Genomic DNA, 12,738 nt, shown 5'->3' with positions numbered 1-12,738 from the left:
AGGGCAGGCTGACACCTACTGGCCAGGAGCCGCAACTGCTGCAAGCTACGGGCCTGGAGAGCGCGGGTCACCCCAGCAGTCCCGGCAAATCCGCGGTCTTGCTTGCTCAGCCTCCGGGGAGCCGGGCCGAGGGCCGGGACTGTCTGAGGGAGGACTGTGACAGCCGCCCGGCCCCGGGAGCTTAAGAGCGGGCGGGGAGAGGTGGCGATGGGTTACTCAGCAGTTCCCAAGCGCCCACCTCGCGGGCGCAGGAGGGACGGGTAAATCCGGGTCTCCGGTCGGAAGACTGCGAGTGGTGCGGTGGGGGCACTGGGTCTGCACGGAGACCACTGTCGGAGGCGGGGCTCCCGAGTCCACCCCAGGACCAGGACTTAGGGGGCATGGGCGTGTCGGGTCCCGTCCAGCTCTTCGCAGAAGGTAGAGGGTGGAGAGAGCTCTCGCGGTACCCGCCCAGGGCGGGGGAGCCGGTGGCCCGGGGAAAAGTGGGGACGCGGGTTAATGAGGCCAGGCGAGCGACGGCAACTGGGACTCCGTCGACCGTCGGGAGGCGCCAGCGAGGGGTGCCTGGGCGACGACGCCCCCAGCACAGTTCCTAGTTACCCAAAGTCCGCGGGAGTCGGCCAGTGACCGAGAGGCCGCGGAGGCACCCGGCTCGCGCGGCAGCAGCGCCTGAGGGGCGGGGGCAGGCGGACGGGGCGGGGACAGGCGGACGGGGCGGGGGCAGGCGGGCGGGGCGGGGGCAGAGGCCTCGCAGGGAGGGCGAGGAGGAGTCAAGGGGCCTAGAGCGCTTCGCCGAAACTGTTGTGGGGCTGGCGCCCGGCGGGAGAGGCGGCCGGACTGGACTGGTCCGAGAGGACCCAGGTTCCCAGAACAGCCCCAGGAGGCGGCCTCGAGGGCGGACGGCAGGGAGGGCCAGCATGCCCCCACTGCTGCACCCCGCCCTGCCGCTGCTCCTGGGCGCCACGCTGACCTTCCGGGCGCTCCGGCGCGCGCTCAGTCGCCTGCCCCTACCCGTGCACGTGCGCGCCGACCCCCTGCGCACCTGGCGCTGGCACAACCTGCTCGTCTCCTTCGCTCACTCCATTGTGTCGGGGATCTGGGCACTGCTGTGGTAAGCGACTGTGGGGATGAGGTGGCCGGGGGATCCTGAGCAGGGAGCTGGGGTCGGCTCTTGTGTTACCACCCCCATCGCTCATCGGCGGGATGAGGCCACGCAGTCTCACCTGATCCCGTTTGGTATCCTATCCAACCAGAAGCCGCAGTGGCCCCAGGGGAGGGGGATCGCCCCTGGGAAACTGGAGGCTCTTGGGTTTTGCCCAGCCACTCTTAGCTTCCCAGTCAGCCACTAGCGCGAGCCCAGGCTCCTCCGGGGCTGGGAAGGGTAACCGGGAAGGTGAGGGTCCTTGAGGGTACCGAAATGCAGAGCCTGCTTTCTTCCCTCCTTTCCAGTGTATGGCAGACTCCCGACATGTTGGTGGAGATTGAGACGGCATGGTCACTTTCTGGCTATTTGCTCGTTTGCTTTTCTGCAGGTAGGTCTTGCCCAGGAAGCGGGAGGCCAGTTGGGGACAGGGAGAAGGAAGCTGCTTGTTCAGTCCTTCGTGACCTCTTGCCCCATCCCTCCACTAGGGTATTTCATCCACGATACGGTGGACATCGTGGCTAGCGGACAGGCGCGAGCATCTTGGGAATACCTCGTCCATCACATCATGGTAAGAGAAGCTGATTATGTGGTATAGGCCTGGTGTCAGCAACCTAGTCTCAGCTCCGTCTTTCTGAACCTGGGAGAAGGCCGTGTTTTCTTACCGCCCACCGCCCCCCCCCACCTGTGTGCTACTTCTTATTTTTAGGATGCTGAGGTTAGCAGTCTATGTGCTTGTTCAGAGGCCAGCAACCCATGGTCTCACTGCCTTAGACTGAACATCATCCACAGCCAGAAGCTGTGAGCAGGGATCAAAACCAAATGTTGAACGAACAAAACAAAGCATCTTATCCACTATAAACTATTATTCCAGGTGGAAATTTGGGATTTTCCAGCCCTCAATCTGATACCTCCCCCTACAAAGTCCAGGAAAGCATCTGCATCTGGTTCCCTAACTCCTATTCTCCCTTCTTCCCGCTAGGCCATGGGTGCCTTCTTCTCTGGCATCTTTTGGAGCAGCTTTGTCGGTGGTGGTGTCTTAACACTACTGGTGGAAGTCAGCAACATCTTCCTCACCATTCGCATGATGATGAAAATCAATAATGCCCAAGATCATCTCCTTTACAGGGTTAACAAGTATGTGAACCTGGTCATGTACTTTCTCTTCCGCCTGGCCCCTCAGGTCTACCTCACCCATTTCTTCTTGCGTTATGTGAGGCAGAGGACCCTGGGCACCTTCCTGCTGGGTATCCTGCTCATGCTGGATGTGATGATCATAATCTACTTTTCCCGCCTCCTCCGCTCTGACTTCTGCCCTGAACGTGTCCCCAGGAAGCAACACAAAGACAAGTTCTTGACTGAGTGAGAGGCACAGAGCCTGAGACAACAAAAACGGACAAGGCCAGAAACAGCTTCACATGGAAACTGGGACTTAGCCCCAAGCCTGGGCGTCCTCTGGGGCCAGCCTCTCCACCTTCCGAGCCTGCACCCACACTATTGAAAACACTAATGAAAGCACTCCTCTGAAGTCCTTGTCCTTTATTGGGCAAGGGGTGAGAGAAGCGGACAGACCGGTTGGACATAGTAGATGGGTGTGTGAGGACAAAATGCTACCAGAAAGACAGCCAATCCACACTCCCCTGAAATGGATGCTAATGCCCTTCAAACCCTGGGCATTGGTTTCATACACAGCCTCTTCCAGAGATAAAAGAAGGGGTTCTTGTACAGCTTCTTGTTACCCCCAACCATGGAGGCAAGTTCTGAGTTCTGGTTTTACTAGGACACTAACTCTAGTCATAAAGATCTCTGGAGTGATCACACATGGTAGAGTGGCAGGATGAATATTTCAAAAGGATGAGTAGAACAGGAGTCTTGCCCAAGCCCTGTTATGTCAGTGTCTGTGTGTGGCCTCCCAGCCTAACCAGAAATTGACAGAGAGGCACGTATATGTTGAAAAGATATATATATTTATATAGAATTAGGCAGCTGGACTCAGTTTAGATGATCCCAATCTGAAAAACAAAAGGGAGCCTCATTACTGGAGTTGAAATGTGAAGATTAAGCTGGAATGTTATTTTCAGAAAGCAAAATGAGGAACATTGAGGATAAGGTTTGTTAAGATAGGGTGCAGTCAGTTAATTACGACTCATCAGCAAAAATCAGGCTTTGGTCGCTAACATATGCATCATTTGCACCCAAGGGGTGAATGATTAAGGGGTTTGTAGGAAGGAAACTTACTTTGTTGGCAACATCCAAAGCGTCGTAATCAGGAGCTAGTCGAACATATGCCTTTTTCTCTCCATCAGGCCTGGGGTAGAGAAGGAAGCCTTAGTCCCTGCCACTCTCACTGCCCCCACACCCTCCCCCTTCCTCCTCCAGTCCTCCAGCACTTCAATGGTTCCTCTGTTCATGTCATTCTTTTCCAATGATGATTTTTCCATCAACCCAGAGGACGCCATGAAGCCACAAAGCCAATTCTCTTATGGGAAACACCACAGGCCATGTTAAGACTTAAACCAAGGTAATCTGCCGCACTCTAGTGGCCTTTGAAAATAGAAGTATGGACCCCAGAAAACGAGCACCAACCCCCAATCAAGTCCTAGAAAGTGTTGCCTCAGGTCCATACAAAGGTCTGTAATTAAGGCAGCCTGTAATTCCTGCCTCAAGGCTTACACACTGCTAAACCTACTCCAAGTTTAAGTCAAGGAACCTTTCTCCCCTGCTGAAAGGTCCAGAGGATTTTTTTTTTAAGGGCCTTGCTTGGTTGCTCAGGCTGGAGTACAATGGGGCAATCATGGGTGACTCCTGGGTTCAAACGATCTTCCTGCATAACTGGGACTATACGTGTAGTCCTGCATTACCAGGACTATCTAAACATCAAAGAGCTTCATGAAATGCAGATTTTTTTGGCTCCAGACTGCTGGTCCAGCCCGCTCCCCATCCCTTGAGGCCCAACTCACCGAATCAGGGTGTTGACCTTGGCCACATCAATGTCATAGAGCTTCTTCACAGCCTGTTTAATCTGGTGCTTGTTGGCTTTAACATCCACAATGAACACAAGTGTGTTGTTGTCTTCTATCTTCTTCATGGCAGACTCAGTGGTCAGCGGAAACTTGATGATAGCATAGTGGTCAAGCCTAGGAGAGGCAAAATGGGGTCACCTGGCCTGGGCCCTCTTTGGAGCCCAGAGCCTAGGGCATCAGACAAAGAGGTACGAATCATTTTGTTCAAACTTTGGTTGCTTTACAGTGTCATCACCTGCACCCTGAAATCTAAGGGCCTGAAGCCCCAACCCCAGGGGCAGAACATTGTACATTTTTTCTCTTAAAGGGCTCTTACACCTCAAGTGATTAAAGAATCATCTTTGGGCCTGGCGTGGTGGCTCATGGCTGTAATCTCAGCACTTTGGGAGGCTGAGGCAGGCGTATCACGAGGTCAAGAGATCTTGACCATCCTGGCCAACTTGACGAAGCTCCCTCTCTACTAAAAATACAAAAATTAGCTGGGCGTGGTGGTGCAAGCCTGTAGTCCCGGCTACTCAGGAGGCTGAGGCAGGAGAATTGGGCCAGGAGCAAATGCACAGCTGAGGTTAAACTTACAGTGGCTTAAGCACAACTCTAACAGCTTTCCCCATTTAAAGACAGCCCAGCTGTTTACTCAGACACTACTTTCCTGTTTTGAAACCAGGTCAGGTCTAAACCTCATCACACTCAATCTAGGTCCAACTTGGTGGGGGGAAGGGCAGGAAGAGTCTGTGAACTGCTTTCCTATTGAACACAATCCACTCTTTCTGTTAGGAAAGAGTAGAAACAGCAAAAACCCATAGGTAGTAACTACTAACATGGCTCTACTCAAATCTGTGCTCCCTAAAAAGTTAGTTATTACTGGTAGCTCAAATACTCAAGTGCCCAACCTTTTGCCCATTTCCCCCCAACCATTCCTTGAGCAATATGAAAATTTGGGAAAATGAATGCAAAGAAGCTTCTATACATCGCAGCAGCCCATAACTGCCAAATACAGATAACGGAATCCCCATTATCAATCAAGAATCAATCCATGTTCTCACCCTCAAGGATTGTTCCCTATAGCAGTAGGAACTAGGAGCAAGGAATCTCTGTATTCTACTTTACACTCCCCCCAAAACAGTTTTCAAACCGTGACCACATGTGAAACAATAATTAACCTAACAAATTTTGAGACTCAAGGTTTTTTTTTTTTTGAGATGGAGTTTCGCTCTTGTTGCCCAGGCTGGAGTGCAATCGTGCGATCGCGGCTGACCACAACCTCCAACTCCCGGGTTCAAGCGATTTTCCTACCTCTGTCTCCCGCGGGTAGCCGGGATTACAGACATGCGCCACCACGCCCGGCTGATTTTCTATTTTTAGTAGACAGGGGGTTTCTCCATGTTACTCAGGCTGGTCTCGAACTGCTGACCTCAAGTGATCCGCCAGCCTCGGCCTCCAAAGTGCTGGGATTACAGACGTGAGCCACCGCACCCGGCCTCTGGGCTGATTTAAAAAGAATTCCTGCCAGTTTTGTAAATACAGCAGAAACAATCTCATACTTCCAATTAGAGAAGCACACTGGACACAATTTGTGTTTGAGAAACCATCACACAGGGTGAGTGATTTCCAAATTACCAATGGAGAATACCCAAATCTTTTCATGGGTAGAGGGGGCAGTACTGACTTGTTTCTCCTGGGGGCGCTCTTCCGAGGATATTTGGGCTGCCTCCGGAGTCGCAGTGTCTTGGGCCGCCGGAAGGTGGGTGACGTGCGGATCTTCTTTTTTTTGTGGCTGTGGACACCCTTCAACACTGCTTTCTTGGCCTTTAAAGCCTTTGCTTTGGCTTCGGCTTTAGGAGGGGCAGGAGCTGGGAGAGAAGAAAAGAAAACCGGGTGCGGGTTAGCAATCGGTTACTTCCGGCCCCAAGAACTGCAGTCGGCGACCCTGGCCACATGTGCATCAGTGGTTCCTTTGAAGACATCACAAGTGTCAGAGATTAAAACTTTTCCATCACATGCACGATACCAGAGGCGAAAGCGACCAACTCGAAGTAAGTCCAGGGATACGACTATAAAACAAAGTAGCACTGAACGAACGCTTAGTACTTTCCAGAAAATGTCCTAGGAGTTTTACACATACCCCATCGCAAAACCAGGCAGCGGAGAGGGGGGCGGGTAATGTAGCCCGGTTAAACATGAACCAGAAGGAAAAATGGTTAAAGCTGAGGGCACTAACTTCTTACAGGCCCGGGGACGTGGAGCGCCAACCAGTGGATGCGTGTAGCTTCCCAGAGCCGAATGTCTGGCTCTCCCTGGCGTAGGATGTCGGCCGCGTTGCCTCCCCAACTCCCTCTACCGGAACTCAGCCCATGAGGCTGGGCCCACGCGGCCCACGTATACTGCAGTGTGTCCGAAAACGCGGGTAGAAGCCACGGAGCACAGCCCTCAGGACTTAGCCCAGCAGCCATGCTCCCAATTCGTTCCCTCTAAGGCGCGGCAGTCCCTGATAAACCAGCGGCGGCCCCATCCCCAACACACACCTTCCTTCTTCGCTTTCGGCGCCATCTTGTGAAAAAGGTCGCCAATGCCCGTTCCCACAAGCTTATAGCGCCAAATCTCACCAAAGACTCGCGATGCTTTGTACTTAGAGCTGATTTGGTAATTTGCAGAGTGGCGCCCTCTGGGAACGGTAGTTAGGTTTAATTTCTTCTTCGTGCGTGAACAAACATGCGCCACTCCTCCCCTCAAAGGCTCTAAAGCTTCATGGGGGTTGTAGTTTTTTTTTTTGTTTGTTTGTTTTTTGAGATGGAGTCTCGCTATGTCACCCAGGCTGGAGTGCAGTGGCGTGATCTCAGCTCACTGCAAGCTCCGCCTCCCGGGTTCACGCCATTCTCCTGCCTCAGCATCCCGAGTAGCTGGGACTACAGGTGTCCGCCACAGCGCCCGGCTAATTTTTTGTATTTTTAGTAGAGACAGGATTTCACCGTGATCTCGATCTCCTGACCTCGTGATCCGCCCGCCTTGGCCTCCCAAAGTGTTGGGATTACAGGCGTGAGCCACCACGCCCGGCCTTTTTTTTTTTTTTGAGCGCTCTGTCGCCCAGGCCGGAGTGCATTGGCGCGATTTCGGCTCACTTCAAGCTCCGCCTCCCGGGTTCACGCCATTCTCCTGCCTCAGCCTCCCGAGTAGCTGGGACTACAGGCGCATATCACCATGGGGGTTGTAGTTTTTTGAAGACACGCGTTTATTTGCTCAGGCCAGCGCACGGCGTAGCCGGCTGTCGCTCGGGTCTGGCCCCGGGAGCTTCCCATCTTGAGCAACTGCCAATCTCAGGGAAGAGGATTGCCATGCCAGGAGGCAGGAACGCTGCCAAGAGTAAAGAACACATTTAGATTGACTCGGGAGTGAGATACAGCTAAGTTCTAGAGTGTTGGAGCAGGATTTGCTCGGTCGAACTGAGGTCCAGAGAGGAATGTGGTTTATCAATAACACAGTGATTTGGTGGCAGAAAAAATCAAATCAGGGCCGGGCGCGGTGACTAACACCTGTAATCCCAGCACTTTGCGAGGCCAAGGTGGGCGAATTGCTTTGAGCCAGGAGTTCGAGACCAGCCTGGGCAACACAGCGAAACCCCGTCTGTACAAAAGAATACAAAAATTTGCCGGGCGTGGTGGTGCGTGCCTGTAGTCCCAGTTCCTTGGGAGGCTGAGGTGGGAGGATCGCTTCATTCCTGGAGGTCGAGGCTGCAGTGAGCCATTCCAGTCTGGGTGGCAGAGTGAGACCCTGTCTCAAAAAAAAAAAAAAAAAAAAAAACCGAGTCACGAGGAGGAAAGGTGTCAGAGGAATTACAAGGCGGCTACATCTGCCCCTCTTTACCTGCGACACTGATACTGTCAGTTTTACTGCGTTTCCTGATGATGCACTTGAAGTTCTATTAAAATTCCACACATTTCTACAAGATTCGCTAGTTCTTCCTGTTAGTAACTTCACTCACAATCCCCTGCCCTAAACTAGTCTTCCCTTCCGTGTCCTGGTCATCTTTACATCCTCAAATTCAGCTCCAGATACAGAGAAAGGTTTCATAACACTCAGGTTTGCATCTCCTAAGGTGTGTGCCTAACCCATCCCCACTTGATCCTTTCTGTCTTCCCTCTCCCCTCGTAAAGCTAGAGATGTCCCCTTTGACGGTGAAATTGATTGTGCACTGCCCCCTCTTCTATCCTGCAGGACTTTGCAAAAAGAAGTTATCCCTGGGGGATAGATTCCAATGGGGCCAGAACAATGAACACCCATATCAGAGGGGAGTCCCCGCCTCCCAGAGCGGAGACCACCCCAAAGATCGGAGTTTCCGGGTCCACTTAGCTCTTCTTTAACCTCCCTAAAGGGAGGCAGCTTGATCTTCAGCCCTCCCATCTCATAATCTACACAGCAGCCTTGAAGGAAAAGACGCCAAACTTCAGACGTCTCTCTCCTCGGTGGGCACCTCATTCTAACCCTGGCACCCCCTTAGCACGCTTCCCCTCCACCACCACCACCCCCGACCTCCCAGGGCAGAAGGGCGAGCGGGGGCAGACTCTGTGAGTCACCTCCCAGGCCTGGAGTTGAGGAGGGAAGCGCCGCCTCTCCTTGAGTCCCTTCTCTCCCCCTTTCTCCTCCCTGCTGGTTTCTGGCATCGTCAGATGCTGCGCAGCAGTCTCCGTTTCCCTATCACCAATTCGGCTGGGTAAGGGTCCCCCTGAAGGCGCAGCCGGGCATAGAGGTACAGGGGAGAGCAGCCTGGGGAGTCCCTATCTGGATAGGCTCCAGCCTGGTTGGGGGCGGTCCTGGTGCCCGGTAAAGCGTCAGACGAGGGAGTCTGGGCAGGGCAGCGCAGAGGCGTGGAGAGGAGGGGGAGGCGAGGGCTGGCAGCGAGGCCTGGAGCGGCCAGGAGAGGGGCGGGGGGCGGCCCTTCGCTAGGAATTTCCGGGGATCGTGTTACAGCGTTCGCGGAGTCCCAGCGGAGTGGGACTCGAGGTCCTGCAGCCGGACTGGGCCCCTCGCCCCCTCCTCCAGCGGCCTGCGGGCCTTGGCAGCGCCGCCCTTGCCCACACTGACCCCGTGTGGCAGGGCCACTCCGCGCCCCGCGGCCACTCTGTAATGGTAGGGCAGCCTCAGCCCCGAGATGACGTCGGGTCTCCGCGGTCCCGGGTTATTGTAGGAACTATCCGGCCCCGCGTAATCGTAGGGTCTGCGCGGGCCGGGCCCACACCAGACTGGACTCCCCGCCCCCAATTGGCGGCGGAGGAGTCTCCTCGCCCCAGAGTCATCTTCGGGACGCCCAGGGCCCGGGTGATTGTGGGCTCGCTCCGGCCCCGGGTGATTGTTTCATCTCCGTGGCCCGCGGTGGTCGTAGCGTCTCCGAGACCGCGGGCTCCCGTAGGGTCCCCGTGGCCCCGAGTTGTAGTCGGGACACCCCGGCCGCGGGTGATCGTCGGCTCTCCACGCGCCCGGGTCGCTGGCGCGGATCCAGCCTCGGCGCCTTCTCAGGGCGCCCTGCAAGGCCGCGAGCAGGATGAACATTCTGGCGCCCGTGCGGAGGGATCGCGTCCTGGCGGAGCTGCCCCAGGTAGGCGCCGGGGCCACGTCGGGCTTCAGTCTACAGCCCGGGGTGTGGGCGGGGCGGAGGCGGCACCAGACCAGTTAGAGGACTGGGCCCAGCCCTGCTACCCAGCTAGGCCTGCTGCTTCTGGGTGGTGCCTGCACTCTACCCCTACCCGGGCCGCTTGGCTATGGGACAAGGGCCGGGAGTGGGAAGCTCCATTCTCTTTCATCCTTCCCACTAAGTGCCTGAGGAAGGAGGCCGCTTTGCACGTGCACAAAGACTTCCACCCCCGCGTCACCTGCGCCTGCCAGAAGCACCGGACAGGCACCGTGGGGTGAGTTAGGGACACCCACAGCAAAGAGAGGAGGTCCTAGGAAACTCTGTAGTCATAACGAGGGTAAACAACCACCCCCACCCCCTTGGGGCTTCATTTCAGCTCCTACCAGCTATATGGTTATTTCCCCTTTAAGCCCCTGTGTCCTCTCCTTTCTTCCCAGTAAGGTTGTTGTGAGTTCTATGAGATGGGGTTGGGTAGAAGGGTGGCAGCTGGATTCCTGAGTAGAGACTAAGGTGTCTGAGATGGGAAGGTGGTCACCTGCTCAGATCCTCACATAGCGTCCATGGAGCCCCAGGGCAGGGGTCTGCCTGTGCTTACAGGGATGAGTCTTATTGTGGGTTTTAAAGGTAATACTGATAACAGTTGGCACCATTAATTAAGCATTGGCTGTGTGCCAGGCAGTGTTGAGTACTATCATTATCTTTATTGAAACGTCCATCACTTAAGATATATTCTGATTTCAGAGACATTAAAATGGCGGGGAGGGTGTCTTAGAATATAGGACATTTATCTCATTTTAACCTTCACAATGACCCAATAAAATATATACTAACTTCACCTAAATGTTTAAACTGAGGCTTAGAGAGGCTAAATAATGTGTCCAAAGTCACACAGCTAATCAGTGTGAGAGCTGGGATTCAAATTCACGTTTCTCTGCTGCTGGAGCACAAAACACTCCTCCCCAGCACATCTGTTCAGGCAGCTGTCTGGGACGCCTGGTGTCTATAGTACCCTCAGCCTGGGTGCAGCTACCTTTCTGGACCTAGTCGGGAGCATTGGAACTCCCTAGGGTGAAAGAGCTCGTGTCCACTCCCCTTACCCACTCTTGTGTCCAGCAGATTTAAGATCTCCAAGATCATTGTGGTGGGGGACCTGTCGGTGGGGAAGACTTGCCTCATTAATAGGTAAGGGGGTGCTGGAGTTGAACTGGGCAGGGTGGGGCGAAACCTAGACAAGTGGGCTGGCTCCAGATTGGAGCATCTGGTACCCTCTCAGGTTCTGCAAAGACACCTTTGATAAGAATTATAAGGCCACCATTGGAGTGGACTTCGAGATGGAACGATTTGAGGTGCTGGGTATCCCCTTCAGTTTGCAGCTGTGAGTGTTTCCACACCCCTTCCAGCTATCCCTTCCCTCCAGCACCCACACCCTCCAACATATATACCTGTGCTTCACTCCTCCTTCCTCGCAGTTGGGATACCGCTGGACAGGAGAGGTTCAAATGCATTGCGTCAACCTACTATCGAGGAGCTCAAGGTAAGGGGCTGGGTGAAGTGGGGTAGGTGAGTCTCAGAGTGCACATGGCTTCTTATCTGGAGCTGGAAGAATTGGGGAAATGAGCAGTAGTGTCTTCCCTGTCAACCTGGGGCTGTTTCTACCACTCTTCCAGCCATCATCGTTGTCTTCAGCCTGAATGATGTGGCATCTCTGGAACATACCAAGTATGTGAGCATCCTGCAATATAATGGGAGGCTCCGGGAAGAGAGGGTTCAGAACAGAGGGGTGGTCAGGAAGAAGAAGAATGCATGTTGCACCAGAGAGGGGGTAATTGGGCATATGAATGTCGGCGGGAGGGGTCCTGCAGGCTCACTAATCCCTCACTTTCCACCACCCGTGGCAGGCAGTGGCTGGCTGATGCCCTGAAGGAGAATGACCCTTCCAGTGTGCTTCTCTTCCTCGTAGGTTCCAAGAAGGATCTGAGTGTGAGTGTGCCAGTGGGGGGACTTCCCAGCTTGGTGAGGGAATGCCCCCGTCTGATTCTGGCCTTCCCTCAGACCCCTGCTCAGTATGCACTGATGGAGAAAGACGCCCTCCAGGTGGCCCAGGAGATGAAGGCTGAGTACTGGGCAGTCTCATCTCTCACTGGTGAGTTAGAGGCTTCAGGGTTCTGCTGTGACACTCTTGCCTGGGTCTTCTCTCACTGCTATACCTCCAGCTGTGCCCTGTGTCCCCAGATCTGGCACTGCCCCTGAGCACCTATCTGCTCCCTGTGTCAGGTGAGAATGTCCGAGAATTCTTCTTCCGCGTGGCAGCACTGACCTTTGAGGCCAATGTGCTGGCTGAGCTGGAGAAATCGGGGGCCCGACGCATTGGGGATATTGTCCGTGAGTGCCTGCCTGGTTGAGGGTGGCAGAGGGCACAGTGAGCCTCCAATCCCTGCTTCACATATTTCCCACCTTTCTTTAGGCATCAACAGTGATGATAGCAACCTCTACCTAACTGCTAGCAAGAAGAAGCCCACATGTTGCCCATGAGGGGTGAGGAGACTGTTCAGGGACTGCCCAGCCCTGGGGCACTGTGCCACCTTCATTCCTCCAGAGCTTGACCCCTGAACATTGGCACTGACTTTATCCAGACCAAAGAGCTGCCTCTTGGTGGCAGTATTCCCACAGAGGGGTAGCTGGGACCATGCTAGTCACTTCCTGCTCCAGGCACCGTGCCAAAGACTGGATGCCCCCTACTCTTCAGGGGACTGTCCAGGGTGCCCAGCGGTAGTGGGGAAGAGTGTCTCTGTTCTTTTGCTCAGCCTGCTGGGCCCTTTGTGTGTGAGGATGCTTGATTCCAGCCTCTCACTGTGCCTTATGTATTAAAATTTCTTTGTTACGAGCACTTTGGGGCTGGAGTTCTTTGTTGGGGATGATGGATGTGGAATGGGCATGACTGTGGGGCCATC

At 54.5% G+C, this 12,738-nt stretch overlaps 3 protein-coding genes and 4 non-coding genes across 12 annotated transcripts; 2 read left to right on the top strand and 5 right to left on the bottom strand.

Moving 5' to 3' along the window:
* Positions 1–6: 6 nt before the first annotated feature.
* Positions 7–2,669, top strand: TLCD1 (TLC domain containing 1). Of its 2 annotated transcripts, none has more exons than XM_010372348.2 (4): positions 7–260; positions 1,450–1,532; positions 1,630–1,712; positions 2,124–2,669. In XM_010372348.2, exons 1-4 carry the CDS (start codon positions 208–210, stop codon positions 2,505–2,507), a joined length of 603 nt encoding a protein of 200 aa, XP_010370650.1. In that variant the 5' UTR covers positions 7–207; the 3' UTR covers positions 2,508–2,669. The 2 variants fall into 2 exon arrangements, with proteins under 2 accessions (XP_010370650.1, XP_010370649.1); XM_010372347.2 differs by lacking the exon at positions 7–260 and adding an exon at positions 747–1,111.
* A 418-nt stretch (positions 2,670–3,087) lies between these two features.
* Positions 3,088–6,843, bottom strand: RPL23A (ribosomal protein L23a). Its single transcript, XM_010372345.2, has 5 exons — positions 6,687–6,843; positions 5,831–6,014; positions 4,102–4,278; positions 3,380–3,449; positions 3,088–3,153 (listed from the first exon to the last, which is right to left on the bottom strand). The coding sequence occupies exons 1-5, from the start codon at positions 6,709–6,711 to the stop codon at positions 3,139–3,141; spliced, it is 471 nt and encodes a 156-aa protein (XP_010370647.1). The 5' UTR covers positions 6,712–6,843; the 3' UTR covers positions 3,088–3,138.
* On the bottom strand, positions 3,266–3,337 carry LOC115895028. The gene has a single exon (XR_004055235.1). It is a non-coding gene; the product is annotated as a small nucleolar RNA Z17 (small nucleolar RNA).
* LOC115895021 lies at positions 3,528–3,588 on the bottom strand. The gene has a single exon (XR_004055229.1). It is a non-coding gene; the product is annotated as a small nucleolar RNA SNORD42 (small nucleolar RNA).
* Positions 4,335–4,406, bottom strand: LOC115895030. Its single transcript, XR_004055237.1, has one exon. It is a non-coding gene; the product is annotated as a small nucleolar RNA Z17 (small nucleolar RNA).
* LOC115895020 lies at positions 6,102–6,167 on the bottom strand. Its single transcript, XR_004055228.1, has one exon. It is a non-coding gene; the product is annotated as a small nucleolar RNA SNORD42 (small nucleolar RNA).
* A 1,732-nt stretch (positions 6,844–8,575) lies between the features above and the next one.
* Positions 8,576–12,674, top strand: RAB34 (RAB34, member RAS oncogene family). Of its 5 annotated transcripts, none has more exons than XM_010372343.2 (11): positions 8,576–8,869; positions 9,539–9,751; positions 9,970–10,061; positions 10,904–10,969; positions 11,061–11,162; positions 11,257–11,321; positions 11,455–11,506; positions 11,686–11,767; positions 11,840–11,930; positions 12,062–12,169; positions 12,252–12,674. In XM_010372343.2, the coding sequence occupies exons 2-11, from the start codon at positions 9,698–9,700 to the stop codon at positions 12,317–12,319; spliced, it is 780 nt and encodes a 259-aa protein (XP_010370645.1). In that variant the 5' UTR covers positions 8,576–8,869; positions 9,539–9,697; the 3' UTR covers positions 12,320–12,674. The 5 variants fall into 5 exon arrangements, with proteins under 5 accessions (XP_010370645.1, XP_010370643.1, XP_010370644.1 ...); XM_010372341.2 differs by having other exon boundaries at positions 12,020–12,169; XM_010372342.2 differs by having other exon boundaries at positions 8,829–8,905; positions 12,020–12,169.
* The last annotated feature ends 64 nt before the right edge of the window (positions 12,675–12,738 follow it).

This window comes from Rhinopithecus roxellana, chromosome 19, assembly GCF_007565055.1.
Source record: "Rhinopithecus roxellana isolate Shanxi Qingling chromosome 19, ASM756505v1, whole genome shotgun sequence".
Classification (NCBI taxonomy): Eukaryota; Metazoa; Chordata; class Mammalia; order Primates; family Cercopithecidae; genus Rhinopithecus; species Rhinopithecus roxellana.
The sequence above is the reverse complement of the archived record's forward strand: the minus strand, read 5'-3'. Positions and strand labels throughout refer to the sequence as shown.